We start from the raw sequence: 19619 nt of genomic DNA on the forward strand, positions 1-19619 counted from the left end.
AGACAGAGAGACAGAGACGGGGAAAGAGGGAGAAAGAGAGACAAAGAGAGGGGGAGAAAGAGAGACAGGGAGAGAGAGACAGAAAGAGACAAAGAGAGGGAGAAAGAGAGGGAGGGGGAAAGAGAGACAGAGAGAAACAGAGACAAAGAGAGACAGAGAGAGAGAGAGGGAGGGAGAAAGAGAGACAGAGGGAGACAGAGAGAGGGAGAGAGACAGAGAGGGAGACAGAGAGGGAGACAGAGAGAGGGAGAAAGAAGGAGAAAGAGAGACAGAGAGGGAGAAAGAAAGAGAAAAAGAAAGAGAGGGAGAAAGAGAGACAGAGAGACAGAGAGAGAGAGAGACAGAAAGAGACAAAGAGAGGGAGAAAGAGAGGGAGGGGGAAAGAGAGACAGAGAGAAACAGAGACAAAGAGAGACAGAGAGAGAGGGAGGGAGAAAGAGAAACAGAGAGACAGAGGGAGACAGAGGCAGAGAGAGAAAGAAAGAGAGAGAGAGGAGGGACAAAGAAAGAGGAGGGAGAAAGAGAGAGGAGGGAGAAAGAAAGTGGGGTGGAGAAAGAGAGGAGAGAGAGAGACAGAGAGAGACAGTGAGGGAGAAAGAGTGAGTGAGAGAGAGGCAGAGGGAGAGAGAAAGAGAGAAGAGAGACAGAGGGAGACAGAGACAGAGACAGAGAGGGAGAGAGACAGAGAGAGGGAGAGAGAGAAAGAGAGAAGAGAGAGAGACAGAGAGGGAGAGAGAGAGAAGAGAAAGAGACAGAGAGAGGGGGAGAAAGAGAGAAGAGAGAGAGAGAGAAAGAGAGAAGAGAGAGAGAGAAAGAGAGAAGAGAGAGAGAGTGAAGGAGAAAAAGTGAGTAAGAGAGAGAGAGAGAAGAAAGAGAGAAAGAGAGAGAGAGAGAAGAGAGATACAGAGTGGGGCAGAAAGAGTGAGAGAGAGAGAGAGAGAGAAGAGAAAGAGAGAAAGAGAGACAGAGAGAGGGAGAGAGAGAAAGAGAGAAAGAGAGAGACAGTGAGTGAATGAGGGAGGGAGGGAGGGAGGGAGAGAGAGATTTTCGCCATCCGTCCCTCCCCAGGGATGCAAAAAGTGAAACCTTAATCCCAATTTCACGCCCCCATTCAAGCAGGGCTTCCCATCGGCCATGCTCTCGCTAAGCCCATATTTGGAAGACAACGGTGGCCAAACATGGAGGGGAGAGAAAAATAAAAAAACGGGGAAGGCCGCTTCAAAGCCTCCGTAAAAAAAGAAAGAAAGAAAACGGAAAAACAAGTCAACCTTCGCTAACTGGGCGCCGAAAGAATAAATCCCCAGCGGGTGGGGGCGAAGGAAGGACTGTGCTGGGGACCACCCAACTCTTGACGGAGGAGATCTCGTATTTGTAGCTCGGGGTTGAACTGGGGTGTGGTCCTCGGTGGTCTCTGAACTGGGCTGGGGGACTTTTTTTGCAGATATTTTGTGACCCAACTAGGGAACATCATCAGTGCTGGAAGGGAGTGGGGTTTTAAGAGAGGAGGAGGAGGAGGAGGAGGAGGAGGAGGAGGAGGAGGAGGAGGAGGAGGAGGAGGAGGAGGAGGAGGAGGAGGAGGAGGAGGAGGAGGAAGAGGAGGAAGAGGAGGAAGAGGAGGAAGAGGAGGAAGAGAAAGAGGAGGAGGAAGAAAAGGGTCCTTGGTGCTCTCTGAGCTTGGTGGTTTTCCTGAAGACGTTTCACGACCAAACTAGGTAATATAATCAGTGCTAGAAGGGAGTGTGGTTTGCAGAGAAGAAGAGGAGGAGGGAGGGAAAGAAAAGAGGAGAGGAGAAGGCCTGCTTTCCCCAGCCCACCAAGAGCATCCCCACCTAAATTTGGCAACTCGCAGTGGTTGTCTGGACACCTGCCAGGTCGGTGCCCGTATCTGATTTTGACCTATGTCACGAAGAATAATTCAAACGAAGCCCGCCTGGCACAAAAATCAAATCATTCCCCTCCCAAAAAAAGAGACTTCCGGTCCCAGGGGTAACAGACGGTATGCTTAGCCCACAAAATGCAGCCGAGGCCGGGGTTAAATCGGGGGGGAAAACCCCGTCCCCGTAGCTCTGCGAGAACTGCCGCGAGACATCGAGGTGGACGGGGAACCGTTTGGTGAGCAAAGAGGAAGCTGCACCCGTTGGACTTTCAGGATGGAGAAGTTGCCCCGCGGGGCATCACAGGAGGGGCATCTTCTTCAGGGTATCCCCCTACTGGCGATGGGTAGAAGTCCTCCTTCATTACGGCGTCTCATTTCTCGCGTACGTCCGGACAGCGTGTTGCCCCCCACGGGCCTCTTCATAGCTCTCGATTCTGTCTCAAGCTGGACCCCGGTCAATATGGCGGCCGGTGCTCTGCTTTTTCAGCCCCCCACCCCTCCCCACCCATCTTGGGGCCAGTTGTGACCCCCCCTCCCGCCTCCTCCCGCTACTGGACTGGGGTGAATGTAAGATCAGCATTTCTCGCTTGTACGGCGGAGTTGCTGGCTTGCACAGCTCCTGTTCCCAAAAATAACCTTGTCTCCTTCCAACGTTGACAAGGTGTCTGGATATGGGAAGAGACCGGCGGCCCCAAATAGTTGGGTTGGATGGAGCAGGAGGGGCGGGCAGGGGTTACACGCCTGCCTGTAGCCGTCAGAACAAAATCGAAGTGATAGGAGACGGCACTTTCCCGCGTAGCTGGTGGTACTGGACTGGTCGTTCCCTCATTTCCCTTTCTCCCAAATTCTCACCCCATAGATTTTTCCCCTGGCTGCTGTTTACTTAATGCAAGTCCAGGCACGGTTGAGGTGGGGGGCAGGGAGCCCTCCATTAGATCCCTGATATGAGGGACAGACATAGCCCTGGGGAGTCGCAGAGCTGCCCGTTCTGTCACAATTCATCACGTGCAACACTGTTGTTTCGAAGTGCTCAAGAAGGGGGCAGAGAAGCTGTGGGAGGGTGAGGGGAAGGCATGGCTGTTTGGGGGGGGGGAAGCAAACCAGGAATGATCAAGGGGGAGGCTGGGGGCTGCCCCACGCCCAGCCACTGCCCGCATGCATTTCGGATCAACTGACTGTGAGGCCGGGAATTAAGCCGCCATCCAAAAACAGTGGGCCTCCAGAACGTGACGCCAGCTCTCTCAGGGTTGAGGTGCACCCCTAATTCCCCAGACGTCTCTGCACCCCTTCCCCAAATGCACGCGTCCCTGAACAAGAACTTCAGCCGTGCAATTTGGGGTTGTGTTTGTTTTTCCCAGAAAACCCCCAACGTTGGAGTTATCCCGTTGCTCTGCGTGCGTCCGGACACCAAATTATCCCAACTCTACGGTTCTAACCGGAGAAGACCTATCGGCTCCTCAAATAGTCGGCCAGGCTACCAAGAGAAGAACCGGGGTCGTCGATTTGTTTTCATTTTATTATTATTATTATTTTTTTAATGGGAGGAAATGTTCGCAGGAAATAACCAGACGAGTCGGAGACGAGTTGCACAAGAATGTCTATAATCAACAATGTCCAACAGTAAAATTTCACCAAGAAAGCTAAGAAAACTTTTTCCGATTTTAAAAAAAAAGTAAACAAAAGAATTTTTTCCTTTTCAAATCTATTAAAGCTGAAAAAAACCACAGTTTCCCCTGAAAAAAGCAGGAAAGTTGACCCACGCACGTTTCCCAGTCTAACACATGAAGTCCCGCCTTCTTTCGGCGTGCCACTAAACACCACACACAATAGGTTGCCACTTCATCAAAACTCCATCAAAAGTTGGGGATAAGATCCCATCCCGAATGGCGAGGGGTGAGGGCGGGGGTGAAAGGAAGGGGCACGAGAAGAGAGCGAGCGAGAGAGAGAGACATTAAAAATTTGGAGGAATTCCTCTTCCCCGTCCCATCCTATTTCCGATGCGGATGGGTGGGAAAGTCGGCCATTTTGTTTGCCATCTCCTTCGAGCAACGAAACCATCAAAGACTTCAAAATGGTTGCCGATGGATCAACAAACTCAGGGCTCTCTTTCCCCAGCAACAGGGCGTTGCTCAGTGAGTTGCGCAGCAAATGGGCTTCCCCGATCCGAATTCCCCTGATTCACATGGGCATCGGGAGGATGTACGCATTGGTCTGTATCGACGGGGGATCGGCAATTCGGGATGAGCGTTGTAACTAGGGTCTGCGGGACTTACAAGCCCGAAGGAACCCCGTGGGAGGAAAAATAAGGAGAGATCTTCCAGAGGCAACATTGCTATATACCAAAAGGGTGCGAACTTTCGAAGTTAAAAACAAAAAACGAAAAACGAAACCAAACGAAAACAACACATTTGAAATGCTGCTCGAGGGGAGTACGGTGTCACACTATGGCAATGGGAATAAGGCAGACCTGCAACGTTCCTGGTTTTGATTTGTGGCACTAACAACAAATGCAACCTTTTAGAGCGCTGGGGGGGGTTGCTTTTAAACACCCCCCCCTCCCCGTACGTCTACCCTTATCAGCGCGCGAGCCCATGAATAAGCTGTCAAAAGGAGAAGAGAGAGCTAGAGAGACGGACAAGGCAATCAGATTGAATTATTGCGAAAAGAAACGGGGAGGCGCCATGTTTTCCACTCCCAAAACTGTTTTGGCAGGTGGGGCACGCACCGCAGGTGGGAGACGGACTTGACACTTTAGGCTGGACCTTGCCGTGGAATCGACAGGGAAGGGCCTTCGCGGTCAAATTCGCTCGGACGTGACTCGACAGGAGTTGCATCCCTTGTTCTGGATCCGCGGAGAGAGGAGTCCCTGCCTCCCTTGTGGCAGCGGCCGTATCAGTTCCAGGGTTCCCACCCCCCAAAATAACGGGAGGTGTACGAGGCACCTGTGCGTCAAACCCTTCTGTGCGCAGCATCCGAAGTGAACGAGAACGGGCGGGGAGGATAAGGTCCCATTGTGTCCCGTCTGCTCCGAGTCCTTGCCTGCCCATCGCGGGGCTCCAAAGGCAGCCCACGGGGGCTCAGATGAGCCGCCCTTCGCCTCATACTTTGTAGTAGATGTTCGCCGGGCTCTGCGGTGGCATCTCCTGCACGATGTAGACCGGGTGACCGTAATCGCCGCTCACCTTCTCGTAATGCGGGCAGAACGCACTGTCTGAAGTCCTGAGCGGGATGATGATATCGCTCGGCTCGGAGCCATTGTTGTTGGCGCCCCCGCCGCCCCCGCCTCGCTTGGGGCTGGTCAGGGTGCTGAGGGACAACGGCGGGTGGTGCGACTCGCTGTGTTTGGCCCGGTGGTGGCGGTAACACAGGGCCCCCGTCACGGCAGCTGCCACCAGCAACACAAACGCCGCTCCTCCAGCCGCACCGGCAATGATGGGTACGTTGGACTGCGGCAACGGGCCGTTCTCACCCCCCACTTTCCCGGTCGTGTTTCCAGACGAGGGTCCTGCGGGCACAGGGGAAAAGGGCATTAGTCTTAATCCTACCCAGGCAAACAGACCACCCTGATTTAGAGGACACGGAAACACTTCCTCACAATTTGTACAAGTGGTTGAAAACTGTTCGGCGCATCGTGACATCCCAAAGGAGCAACTGCCTGCTCAGCACAATGTTCACGTCTGTCGACTCTGATTAATAGAGCTAATTGCCGTGCGGAAATCTGCCTACGACAGCCTCGTAGGGATCGCTCAGATTTCAAGACCCATCACACCCTGCTCTGCCCCCTCCAATTCCCTCTTCTCTTCTCCTGGTAAAGAGGGGGGGGGTGTACAGGAACCTCCTGATCCCCCAATTCTTCTCTGTCTGGGCTCGTCAAAGTATCCGTCAAAGTATCCGTCACAACCTAGGCCGAGATAAGAAGCAGGGAAGAAGGCTGACTCACTGTTTTTCCCCCAGCTATGTCTCCAATCTCAGCTGACATGAAGGCCATGCAGGCAGTGCAATGCTGTGGAACATGGGTTCTGTGTTCCTTTGGAGATAACAGCCTTCTTCCCCACTCCGGATACAACTGAGTTTTTTCCCTAACCTTCCTATTCATTGTATCCCAAGCATTCATGGAAAATTTGGCTGGGAGTCTCGAGAGGAACTCAAGTCATCCTCGACTTACGACCACAAACTGGACTGGAACTTCCCTTGTTAGCAAAAATTTCAGGTTTCATTGCGGTCGTTAAGTCGAGGGCTGTACAGGGAGTCCTCGATATATGACACAATCGAGCCCAACATTTCTGTGGCTAAGCAAGCGAGTTTTGCCTGATTTTGTGATCTTTTTTTTTGCCACAATTGTTGAGCAAATCCCTGCAGTTGTTAAGTGAATTGAACGGTCGTTAAGTGAATCGAATGGTCATTAAGTGAATCCAGATTCCTCCATGAACTTTACTTGTCAGAAGCTAGCTGAGAAGATTTGCAAACGGCAATCACACAACAGTGGGACACTACCACTATCATAAACACATGCCCATGTGCCCAAATTTTGATCACGTAACCCCGGGGAAGCTGCAATGGTTATATGTGTGAGGACCGGTCACAAGTCACTTTTTTCTGGGCTGTCGTACCTTTGCGAATGGTTGTTAGTTGAGGACTACATGCAATGGGAGGAGGAGAAGAGAAAGGAAAGGAGGAAGAGGACCAGGACATCAAGAAAATGTAGAATATTTGGGTTCCACATTACGACGGAAAACCTCTTGGCAGATAGCGGATGGTTAACCCTGCTGGCTTCGGGTGACGGCAGTCACAATGCCCTCTTTAAAGGCGCGCCACTGTTAGGTGGCGGGAGAGAAATCACCAGGGGTGGGATGGGAGAAGGGCCATACCTGGAACCATCTCCTTGTTGGGTTCGGCTGCACCTGGCGTCCCTCGGTCCTTCTCCGCAGGTGTGGCGGGCAGGGAATTCTGGGATTTGGAGCCCGTGTTGCGATCTGGGAAACGTGGGGCAGAGGAAAGAGGGACGGTCCGAGCAGGAAAAGACACACCATGCCCCAACGCAGCGCCCCCAAACCCCACTCCTTGGTTACCCAACAGATGAGTAGGTCAAATCACGTCTACACAATCACAGCGCTACCCGGTCTACGACCAGGCACCGAGGGCATGGCGTCGATGACCCAATTACCGTCATCATCTTAACCCCATTCACACAAGGGCCTTGACCTAGATATTTTGTGTAGCCGCTACGCTAGGATGCCGAAATGGAGCACAAAGGAGTTGCGCTCCCACACCACACTCAGCCAAGCGTCCGTTTCCTACTCTACACAAGGCCATCGTGTCGTGCGAAGGACGCGGCTGCCTTAACAAACCCAACATACAGGCATTCTCCGAACTAGGATCGTCACTGAGCCCGGGATTATAATCAAGTTGTCGTCAATCATGTGTCGCCGTGTGGCTGCCCTCTATTTTACGACATTTTTGTGGCGGACATTAAGTTTTCTTCGACAGGTGGTTTTTGGACTGAAAATTGGACATAAATGCCGGAAAGGGCCCCCCCAAAATCTGGCAAAAATTACAGTCATGTGACCGCAGGATGGGCGGTCCAAATGTGAAGTGGTTGCCAAGCAACGGCGCTGGGGAATTCTGGGAGTTGAAGTCCCGCCGTCTTCAGACTGGCGAGTTTGAGATATACTGCTCTGTGTTTCTTCTGGTCCAAAGTGTCTTCTCCAACACAAAGGGTTTCCAACCACCCCAGTTCGTCTCCCCACAAGCGAGCCCCATAGGTCACTCCCGCACACACACACACACCCAGCCACTAGTAGTAGCGTCCCCACGATGGAGCACTTACGCTGTCCAACTTTGAGCATCACTTTCATCCCTTTGGACAAACAGGCGCCCCCTTTCAGGTTCTCGAGACCTTCCTTGCTACCGTCTGAGGTGGCTGCGGGAGACAGGAAAGAGTTTGAGGTTAATGTCCCTCCGGGGTTAGACTACCGCAGGAGACTGTTGGTGGGGCCCACCCTTGACGACTGTCTCGGAACTTCGGCTGCTTCGAAATACGGGAATTTCTCGACTTACGACCGCATTTCCGGTGACAACTCTCGCCTGGCACGCAATCGAACGAGACGTTTTGATTCTTTTTTTAACGTTTTCATGCTTTTTACTGGTTTTTTTTTGCTATTGTTTCCAAAACACTTTAAAGATTTGTTTTCATGGTAACGCAGGTAGTCCTCGATTTATCACGGTCCGTTTAGCGGCGCTGGGGGAAAAAAGGGACCTTTTTTCGCACTTCTAACCGTTGCATCGTCCCCAGGGTCATGTGATCAAAATTCAGTCGGACTCGTATTTATGACGGCCGCAGTGTCCCGGGGAAGTCAATCGGGAAGCCAGATTTGCCTAACGACCGTGCTACTAATCTAACAACTGTGGGGATTCACTTAACAACTGCGGCAAGAAAGGTCGTAAAAGAGGCCCAAACTCACTTAACAGCTGTTTTGCTTAGCAACGAAGATTTTGGCCTCAGTTCTGGTCGTTATTTGAGGACTTCCTGTATTTAGGGTATCAATTTTATTCTTATCCTCGAGAATACCCTCGGGGTCTTTTCAATAAATCAAACCCCACGTGGGTTGAAACAGGGTGTCCTCGACTTACGACCGCAATGACGGCCAAAATTTATGTCGCTAAGCAAGACACTTGTCAAGGAAGTTTTGCCCCATTCGGCATATTTTAAATAAATCAAACAATCCCACGTGGGTTGAAACAGGGACTCCTTGACTTACGGCCATAATGGTGCCCAAAATTTATGTCGCTAAGCGAGACATGTCAAGGTTTTTTTGCCCCATTTGGCATATTTAAAACCAACCAATCAATATTAATAATCAATCAATCAATCAATCAAACCACGTGAATTGAAACAGGGACTCCTTGACTTACGGCCATAATGGCGCCCCAAATTAATGTCGCTAAGCGAGACATTTCGTGTCAAGGGAGTTTTGCCCCGTTTTATGACTCTCCCTGCCACCGTTGCTAAGTGAATCACCGCCGTTGTTCAGACACGGTTAAGGGAATCCGATTTCCCCCCAAGGATATGGGTCAAAAAAGTCAAGATGGCCACCGTGTAAAATATGGGCGGAGCTTCATTTACATGATTATGCATGATTTTAACTTTGTGGACACATAAAGGATGAGATTCCCCCCAAAAGGGAGAAAAAAATACCTTTATCCGTCCGGGAAATCTGATTTTACGTCTGAGTCACCTGCTGCCAGCCACTCCGATGCCCATCCATCCCTCCGCCCACCTCACCTTGCCGCCCCGCCCGAAGGCCGCAGGGCCATTTCATATTTAAAGAAGCTATTTCATATGCGTCCAGACACGGATCCCCGCGTGATCTGCGCCACTGCAATCCCCCGGGGCGGATTTAATGCAGCTGCTCTCCCACAGGCTGGCAGGGATCCGGGTGCCAGCCAGGCAGTCCCGACAGGGCCCTGTGCCAACGCCCGCCTCGTCCTGGCTCTGAAGACGTCAGCCGGGCATCCGGAGCCGAGACGGGGCATCTAAGGCGATGCCAGGAGGGAGCAGGAGAGGCCTCAGGCGAGGCTGACTCGGGGTGTAAGGAATGAGGAAGAGGGAGGCTGCTAACAGGCTCCCAGTTGAACCAGACTCAGGAAAGAGCTGAAAAGGGACCTCAGAGGTCTTCTAGTCCAACCCCCTGCTCAAGCAGGAGACTTTAAGGAGGATTGTTGGGGGGGCAAGAGGCTGTCAGTCACTTAGAGAGGGCCGTAAAGCGGCATATAAGTCTAAGCGTTGTTGCTATGAACTCATCGCCGACCAATGGCTGTGCAATCTCTTCTTAAAAACCTCCATAGGATCCGAACTTTTTGTATTTCTTTATTTATCTTGTCATGTTTATGTAGTAAAATTGGAGGTGGTGGTCCTTTAAGAGCTCCACGGAACGAAATTTCATTTTTAATGTCTGCCAATAAGTGCACATTCAAAGGGAACGTTATTCCGTTCCCTTTGAATGTACACTTATTGGCAGGCATTATAAGGTTATTCTGTTCTGTTCAAATCTAATTCTATTCCTGTTCTGTTCTGTTTTGTTCTATTCTAATTCTATATTTTATTATCTATTCTATTCTACTTTATTATTCTGTTCTATATTTTCTATTCTATTCTATATTATCTATTCTATTCTAGTTCTATATTCGATTCTATTCCACGATTCTAATTCTATTTTTTATTATCTATGCTATTCTGTTCTATATTTTCTATTCTATTCTATTCTATTCTATTCTATTTTCTATTCTAGTCTATTCTTCCTATATTTTATTATCTATTCTATTCTAGTTCTATATTCTAGTCTATTCTACGATTCTAATTCTATATTTTATTGTCCTATTCTATTATTCTTTCTATATTTTATTATCTATTCTGTTCTGTTCTATTCTATATTTTCTATTCTATGCTATTTTCTATTCTATTCTAATCCTATATTTTATTATCTATTCTATTCTATATTATTCTATATTTTCTATTCTATTCTATATTATCTATTCTATTCTAGTTCTATATTCGATTCTATTCCACGATTCTAATTCTATTTTTTATTATCTATCCTATTCTATATTTTCTATTCTATTCTATTCTATTTTCTATTCTATTCTAATCCTATATTTTATTATCTATTCTATTCTAGTTCTATATTCTATTCTACGATTCTAATTCTATATTTTATTGTCTATTCTATTCTTTTATTCTTTCTATATTTTATTATCTATTCTGTTCTGTTCTATTCTATATTTTCTATTCTAGTCTATTTTCTATTCTATTCTATTCTAATCCTATATTTTATTATCTATTCTATTCAAGTTCTATATTCTATTCTATTCTACGATTCTAATTCTATATTTTATTATCTATTCTGTTCTGTTTTATTCTATATTTTCTAATCTATTTTCTATTCTATTCTATTCCAATTCTGTTATCTATTCTATTCTATTCTATTCTATTCTATTTCTATTTCTATATTTTATACTACTCTACTCTACTCTACTCTACTCTACTCTACTCTACTCTACTCTACTCTACTCTACTCTACTCTACTCTACTCTACTCTATTGTCGTCCAGCCTAGCCTATTCTAGTCTAGTACCATGATGAAAGCACCCACAACTTCTTGTGGCAAGCTGTTCCTCTGGTTAATTGTCCTCCCTGTTAGGAAATTCCTCCTCCAATCCAAGTTGCTTCTCTTCTTGATCAGTTTCCATCCGTTTGCTTCTTCTGCTGCCTTCAGGGGCTTTTGGACAATAGGTGGGAAACCCCCCCCCCCCACTTCTTTGGGGGCAGCCCCTCAAATAGTGGAAGACTGCTATCATGCCCCCCCCCTCTCCCCAGTCCCCTTTTTCTCTCGACTTAGCCAAAGCCAAACCCTGTCCTTATGTTTTATTCTCCGGGGCCCTTAAATCATCTTCAATTCCTCCTCTGCGCTTTGTTCCTTTTTCTTTCGTTTCTTTCTCTCTTCCTTTTTTCTTTTGCTTCCTCCTTCCTTTTTCTTTCTCTCTTTCTTCCTTTCTCTCTTCTTTTTTGTAACGCGGGGGGACCAAAACTGGATGTGGGAGTCCAGGTGTGGCCTTACTAAGGCTTTACAAAGCTCTTTTGCAAGCAGTCGGTGATCGCAGCCGGGAAGTGGGATGGAGGGAAGAGGTGTAAACACACACACACACACACACACACACACACACACACACAAACACAAACACACACCAAGGTGAAAACCCGGAGAGCTCCTTGCCAACAGATGCAGGGAGGGAGGGGGGGGCAGAGAAAGGACATTTTTGCAATTTGATTGGCAATCCGGTCGCGGTGACATTCAACCAGGTTGCCATGGCCGAGCCTCCCCTCCGCGCCTGTTGCTCGCCGTCACTCTTGGCGGAGAGAAGAGACAACGGCAACGCAAAAAACTGGGCTGCGTTTAACAGAGGGATTGCATCAAGACAGTCTCATGGGGTTACTAGTGCTTTACAATGCCTTGGTAAGGACACACCTGGAGGAGTGGGTGGCCACCGTGCCAAAAGAAGAGTTGAAATCCATTGTGTGCCCGAGGTTGGATGGTAGGAATAGCCGACGCCCCTAAAGCCGACGCCCCTTCTTTCTACCTTTCTATCCTTCCTTCCTTATCTCTCTCTCTCTCTTTGTTTTTCTTTCTTTCTCTCTCTCTCTCTTTATTTCTTCTTCCTTCCCCTCCTTCCTTTTTCTTTCTTTCTCTCTTTCTTTTTTCTTTTGCTTCCTCCTTCCTTTTTCTTTCTCTCTTTCTTTCCTTCTCTTCCTTTTTTGCTTCTTCCTTTCTGCTTTCTCTCTCTCCCTTTCTTCTTTCTTTCTTTTTTCTGTCCTTTTTTCTCTCTATTTCTTTCTTCTTTCCTTCCTTTCCTTCCTTCTTTCTCTCTCCCTTTCTTTCTCTTCCTTCTTTCTCTCTTCTTTCATTTTCTCTTTCTTTCTCTCTCTCTCTCTCTCTTTACTTCTTCTTTCCTTCCCTCCTTTTTCTTTCTTCCTTTCTTCCTTCCTTCCTTTCTTTCTTTCTCTTTCTTTCTTTTTTCTTTGGCTTCTTCCTTCCTTCCTTTTTTCTTTCTCTCTTTCTTTCCTTCTCTTCCTTATTTTGCTTCTTCCTTCCTGCTTTCTCTCTCTCCCTTTCTTCTTTCTTTCTTTCTTTCTTTCTTTTCTCTCTCTCTATTTCTTTCTTCTTTCCTTCCTTTCCTTCCTTCTTTCTCTCTCCCTTTCTTTCTCTTCCTTCCTTCTTTCTCTTCTTTTATTTTCTCTCTTTCTCTTTCTTCTTCCTTCTTTTCTTCATTCCTTCCTTCTTTCTCCCTCTGTCTCTCTCTCTTTCTTTTTCTCTTTCTTCCTTCTTTCCTTCCTTCCTTCTTTCCTTCTTTCTCCCTCTCTCTCTCTTTCTCTCTCTCTCTTTCTTTTTTTCTTTATTCTTCCTTCCTTCCTTCTTTCTCCCTCTGTCTCTCTCTCTCTTTCTTTCTCTCTTTCTTTTTCTCTTTCTTTCTTCTTTCCTTCCTTCCTTCTTTCCTTCTTTCTCCCTCTCTCTCTCTTTCTCTCTCTCTCTTTCTTTTTTCTCTTTCTTCTTCCTTCTTTCCTTCCTTCCTTCCCTCTTTCTTTCCATACGCCTTCATGCTGCCAAGGTTGAGAAACCCTGCCTGATGGGTTTTGTAGTTCTTGGCAGGAAAGCAGGGGGAGGCAGGCATGTTAAACTCATCTGTTTTTTAGATGCCTCCAGCATTTCTGCCTTCCAACCCCTGGTGCCCAGTCGGTGGATGGGGGAACGGAAGCAAATCCTACACTCCTGGGGTGTCGCGTATGCGCCAGCCTGGATGAAGATGGGTTCAAAAGTCAAAATGCTTCACCTGCCAATTCCTCAGCAGGAGTTCACCCATGCCGTTGCCGGGGGGGGGGGGGGAAAGGGGGAGGATGCACTCTGCACATGCTCAGAGAACCTATTGTCCCGGAATTCCTGCTCCGATCTCTTTTGCCCTTCCAAATATTGCCACCCACTTCTTCTCCCAAACTGCCAGAATCCGTTGTGGGGGGGGGGGGGGACACACTCTGCACATGCTCAGGTACCCCATCCTCCTGGCTATTTCTGCTAAGCTCTTCCCCATCGTTCGAATCTTCCCACCCACCACACCTTCCTTCTCGCAAGACGCAACCCATTTTTTGCAAGCTTCCCCCTCCCCTCCTCCCCTCTCCCTGCCCTAGATGGCCCAGCCAAGCCCCCCAGGGACCCCCGCCCACTGCCCGGCTCCTGCCCCTCCCTCCCTCCCTCCTCCTCACCCTTCCCCTCCACTGCCTACTCCTCTCCACTCACGCTCGGCTGGGCATAAAATCCTTTGCAAAAAGAGGAAGGGAGAAAATATGGGTCAACAGCATCGTGCCAGCACCTAAAAGCACACACCAGGCGGGCACCGCCGGGGTGCCCACCCTGCGCCTGCGGTTGCTGCAGGGGTGGGGTGGGGGCCCACGCCAGCTGATGGGAGAGAAGTGTGGGGGGGTGACAGAGACGGGCTGTCAGCAATGCCGACATCCTGGCATGGCACCTGCCCTTCTTAAAGTTGAGTTCATTTTCTTCCACCGCCGTGCCAGCCCAGCGGTGCCCAGGGAAGGGGGGGTCTTTCAGAGAGGGAAGCCCCCTTTTAATCCCCTTGCCTGGGGGCGTACCGGGAACAGAGGAAGAGGAAGCAAGGCATCTGGGCATCCGTGCCCGCCTGGTGTGTGTGAGAATGGATGCCCACGGGTGCCAAGGAGGCGCGAGCTGAAAACTGGCACCCGTAATCCTTTGCAAAGAGATGGGCTGGGGAGTCTGGGGAGGGGGCATGCACCCCTTTCAAATCCCCCCCAAAAAAATCACAGCCACCCCACTGGTGGTGGCATCGCAAAATAAGCCTAGCCTGGACGGGTAAGAGTCCTCGAGTTATGACCAGAAATGAGCCTCAAAATGAGACGGTGGCCCACGGAGCTTTTGCCCCCTTTGACAATGCACCCTTTCTTGCCACCGTCGCTGAGTGAATCGGTGTGGTGGTTAAGTCAGGGTCGTTAAGTGAATCGGACATTGCTGGATAGCAAAAGGGGATGGCGTGACTCCCAGGACGATGCGACCGTCGTAAATAGGAGTCAGTGGCCAAGCATCTGAATTCCAATCACCAGGACTCTTAGGGAGGCTGTGACGGTCGTAAGTGTGAAGCACGGTCCTAAGTCGCTTTTTTCCAGCGCTCTTGTGACTTCAAACGGTCGTTCAACGAACTGTGGTAGGTCCTCGAGTTACAGCCGCAACGCAGCGGTCCCTCCCTCCCCAAATTTTTACGTCGCTAAGTGAAACATTTGCCAAGGGAGTTTTGTCCCGTTTTTACAACCTCCCTGGCCACCGTTTTTCAAGGGGTCCCGTGATCCCCTCTTTGGCGACCTCCTGTCCCCGGGGGGAAGTCCGATTCGCTTCACGACCACGTCGCTAATAACGCCGGGGTGTTCACCTCACAAAGGCAGCAAGGACGGTCGTAAAACGGGGATGGTGTGAAAACTCACCTAACGGGTGTCTCGCGTTAGCGGCGTCAGTTTTGGGGCTCAGTGGTGGTCGTAAAGGCGAGGACCAGCTGTAAAAACGGTGCCGGGCAGGGGTGGAAGCCTCCTAAAAACCAGGCCTGCATTTCAGGCCAGCGCAAATGTGCAAAATTGCCTGCCTAGCGCATGGGAGGGGAGGGTGTAAAAGGCAGGCGTGCGTTTGAGCTCGAGTGGGCCAGTGTGTGTGTGTGTTATGTGTGTGTGTGTGTGTGTGTCTGCCTGTGCCCGTGCAAATGTGCAAAACGTCCTTCCTACCACGAAGCAAGGGCAGCCTTCTGAGTGTGTGTGTGTGTGTGTGTGCGTGCCTGTGTGTGTTGGTGTAAACGTGCAGAACGAGAAATGGGCCGCCCCGAGGCGGAGGGAGCCTTTCGAAAACGGCAGGGGTGTGTACACGGTGAGGCTCCTGCCCTTGTCTTTGTGTGTCTTTGTTTGTGTGTGTGTGTGTGTGCGCGCACAGACACACACACAAAGAGCACACCTGTGCAATTGTGCAAACTGGGCCCCGTTCCCACCAGGCCGCGGCGGTGGCACCAACGCCAAAGTCTCCGGCTTTGCGGGGAGGCGGTTGCCATGGCGATGGCTGAAGGGCCACCCCGGGCAGACAGAGATGATGTGACAGGGAGGATGCGGGGGGGGGGAAAGGGGAGGGGGGGCTAGAGGAAGGGGAGGGGGACACAAAAGGCCGCCACCCACCCATCCCTTTTGGGGGGAAAAACACACACACACCCCAAAAAAATAAACTTCCCCCAGCAACCTTGCATGGGATGCCCAGATGTGGAAGCACAGCTGGATCCAGAGGTGGGGGCCTTCTCCATCTTTGTCCCCTCCCAGCGTCCCTCTCCCTCCATCACCCTACCTCGACGTACGACCAGCAATCGAGCCCCACGTTAGAGCTGAGGTGTGCGCAGTGGTTAGGGTGCAGTACTGCAGGCCACTTCAGCTGACTGCTATCTGCAGTTCAGCGGTTCAAATCTCACCGGCTCAGGGTTGACTCAGCCTTCCATCCTTCCGAGGTGGGTAAAATGAGGACCCGGATTGTTGTTGGGGGCGATATGCTGACTCTGTAAACCACTTAGAGAGGGCTGAAAGCCCTATGAAGCGGTATATAAGTCGAACTGCTATTGCTACTGCTATTTCCGTGGCTGAGCGAGAGTCCATACGCGAGTTGGGCCCCATTTTACAGCAATTCCTGGCCGTGCATATTAAGTTAAACCGCCGCAGTGTTTCACTTAGCAACCTGGTTGTTAAGCAAACGGCTGCAGGGGCGAAGTGAGTCGCTCGGTCATGAAGCGAATCGCCTGATTCCCCCGTTGACTTTGCCTGTCGGGGAGGTCGCAAAAGGGGATCGCGTGAGGCCCGGGGACGCTGCAAACCGTCGTAAATACGAGTTGGTTGCCGAGCATCCGAATTTTGATCACGGGACCTTGGGACACTCCGACCGTCGTAACTACGAGTCAGTTGCCGAGTGTCTGAATTTTGATCACGTGACTTTGGGACGCTGCACCCGTCATAACTACGAGTCAGTCGCCAAGTGTTTGAATTTTGAGCCCGTGAAGACGTTGTGACGGTCGTTAAGTGTGAAAAACAACTAGGCCCCTTTTGTTCAGTGCGGTTCCAAGTGTGAACCGTCACTCAACGGACGGTCATAAGCTGAGGACGGCCTGTCAAGAAATGCCCACCACCACCATCACCAAAGAAAAAGCAGGCTTACTGATGATGTAATAGTCCTGGTTGGACTTGAACTCATGTCCCCAGAGGTTGGGACTGTACTCCTGGAACTTGATGGTGAAGCGCATGTCGTGTTCGGGTCTGTCGCAGGTGAGCAGCAGGTTAGGCGCCCGCAGAATCTCACAGCGCTCCGCCTGTTCGGTCTGGACCAGGTACAGCTTATAGTATTCGTAGTCCTCGGTGGAGAATGGGCCCAGGGGTACGGAGCGGGGGCAGATCAGGTCCAAGCGGTCCCCGATCTGTGGGTACAAGACGTAGCCCCCCTCGTTCTGGAACCTGCAAGTAGAGGAGAAGCAGCACATCAGCCTGACAACAGAGAACAACAGAGTTGGGAGGGACTTTGGAGGTCATCTAGTCCAACCCCACTAGAGGAGACCCCATACCATTCCTGACAAAAGGTTCTTCCACGCAACAGAGAGAAATCGTCATCTTTTAAAGACCCCGTAATCCTTTGCGGGGTGGAATTTGGGCAACTGAATGGAGCTGAGTTTTTTACGGGCCGGATGCCTTTCCCTGTTGCCAATGTGGAGTTTTGTTCGGCAGATATATTCTCATTGAGCCCAGAGAGAGAAATATCCGCCTCTACCTAGGATCAAACTCAACAGAGAGAAATCTAAGTTCCACTAAAGCAAGTGCTCAATTCCACTTAGAAGCAACAGATAGTCCTTGACTTACAACAATTCACTTAGTGACCATTTGAAGTTACAACGGCGCTGAAAAAAAGGGACTTATGATCGTTTTCACAACTGTTGCAGCATCGTCACGATCACATGATCAAAATCCAGACGCTTGGCGACTGACTCATATTTATGACGGTCCCGGTGTCTTGGGATCTGCTTTTGCGACTGTCCAACCAGCACAATGAAGTGGGAAGCCGGATTCCCTTAACGACCGTGTGACCAACCTAACAACCACAGCGATTTGCTTAACAACTGTGGTAAGAAAGGTCATAATATGGAGTAAAATGACCAATGTCTCACTTAGCAACATAAGCTTCAGCCTCAATTGTGATCCTCAATTTACGATCAAAATTTTGGGTTGCTAATCAATGCGGTCGTACAGTGACTCATTGTATGTCCAGACCCAATTTCGCAAAGATTTTTACCTTGGCCATTAAGTGAGTCACATGCTCATTCAGTACACCACATGGTCATTGAGTGAATCAATGGCCATTAAATGAATCATATGGTCATTATGGGAATCATATGGTCGTTAAATGAATCACATGGTCATTCAGTACATCACATGATCATTAAGTGAATCAAGGCCATTAAGTGAATCACATGGGCATTAAGTGAATCACATGGTCATTAAGCGAATCATATGGCCATTAAGTGAATCACACGGTTATTCTGTGAATCACATGGCTGTTAAGTGACTCACATGTTCATTCAGTGTATCACACAATCATTAAGTGAACCCCTTGGCTGTTAAGTGAATTGCACAGTCATTAAGTGAATCCGTCTTCTCCGATTGACTCTGCTGGTCGGAAGCCAGCTGGGGACGGTCACAAAAACACACACACCCCGTGTGTGTAAAATGCTACAACCCGGGTGAAGGCCAGCCGGTTGTGAATTGTGATCACAAGAGGTCCTGTGACGGTCGTAACTCCGAGGACAGGTTGGAAGTCCCTTTCCCCCCCAAAAGCATCGTAACTCTGAAGCGTTGCTAAGCAAAAGTCAAGGACGACCCATAAATGGGACATTTGCACCTGTGAAGGTCCCTCGTGGGGAAAAAAACGGGATTTATTTAAAGGCCCTTCTTGTTTTCCCCAAAAGTTTTCCCCCTGCACAAAAGAAGGGAAACGAGATTCAAGAAGAGAAGGAAAACACACCGGCTTGTTTGGGAAACTCTAAGGAGACGTTTGTCTGCTTCCCTGATGGCTTCAAGATGGGATTGAGACCCGGTTTTGTTTGGTGGGAACCTTTGAAGCTCTCAGATCTGGCCTGTTTTCCTGCAGACGATTTATGACCCAGCTAGAGAATGTCATCAATGCTGGAAAGGAGGGGAGGGGGTTGTGGAGAGGAGGAGGAGGAGGAGGAGGAGGAGGAGGAGGAGGAGGAGGAGGAGGAGGAGGAGGAGGAGGAGGAGGACGACGACAACGACGACTGTGGGATCCTTGATGGTCTCTGAGCTTGGTAGTTTTTTTGAAGACATTTCATTACCAAACTAGGTAACATCATCAGTACTCAAAGGGATTGTTTATACATGAAACATTTGCAAGAAAACCACCAAGCTCAGAGTTAATCATGGATTCCATAGTCGTCGTCGTCGTCGTTGTCCTCCTCCTCCTCCTCCTCCTCCTCCTCCTCCTCCTCCTCCTCCTCCTCCTCCTCCTCCTCCTCCTCTCTGCCAACCCCCCTCCCTTCCAGCACTGATGATGTTATCTAATTGGGTCATGGAATGTCTGCAAGGAAATCATAAAAAGAGAACCCCAGATAAGCGTGGATTAACACCAGACAAACAAAGAAAAAGAAAACAATACTCTAATCTATGGGGGAAAAAACTCACATCCTACCATCCCACGTCTACAAGAAAACCACCAAGCTCAGAGAGCACCAAGGAACTGTCCTCCTCCTCCTCCTCCTCCTCCTCCTCCTCCTCCTCCTCCTCCTCCTCCTCCTCCTCCTCCTCCTCCTCCTCCTCCTCCTCCTCCTCTCCGCAAACCCCACTCCCTTCTAGAACTAATGACGTTCCCTAGTTGGGTCATGAAATGTCTGCAAGAAAACCCACTAAATAATCTATAGTCTTCCTCCTCCTCCTCCTCCTCCTCCTCCTCCTCCTCCTCCTCCTCCTCCTCCTCCTCCTCCTCCTCCTCCTCCTCCACCACCACCACCACCACCACCACCCTACAAACCCCTCCCTCCCATCACTGATGATACTCCCTAGTTGGGTCATGAAACATTATTTGGGAGAGGAACTCGCT

General features: G+C 49.7%; 1 protein-coding gene across 2 annotated transcripts in view; it reads right to left on the reverse strand.

Moving 5' to 3' along the window:
- Window positions 1-3460: 3460 nt before the first annotated feature.
- The window catches only part of EFNB3 (ephrin B3), a 59395-nt gene continuing 43236 nt past the window's right edge, over window positions 3461-19619 (reverse strand). For both annotated transcript variants that reach the window (XM_087714286.1, XM_087714287.1), the window contains exons 2-5: window positions 16677-16969; window positions 7704-7796; window positions 6745-6849; window positions 3461-5381 (exon numbers count right to left, since the gene is read on the reverse strand). In XM_087714286.1, the coding sequence (XP_087570412.1) occupies window positions 4975-5381; window positions 6745-6849; window positions 7704-7796; window positions 16677-16969 (898 nt within the window). In that variant the 3' untranslated portion in view covers window positions 3461-4974. The remainder of the gene's footprint in view (window positions 5382-6744; window positions 6850-7703; window positions 7797-16676; window positions 16970-19619) is intronic.

This window comes from Thamnophis sirtalis, unplaced genomic scaffold (assembly GCF_051295495.1).
Source record: "Thamnophis sirtalis isolate CommonGarterSnake01/CBP01778 unplaced genomic scaffold, rThaSir2_p1.2 scaffold_4, whole genome shotgun sequence".
Classification (NCBI taxonomy): domain Eukaryota; kingdom Metazoa; phylum Chordata; class Lepidosauria; order Squamata; family Natricidae; genus Thamnophis; species Thamnophis sirtalis.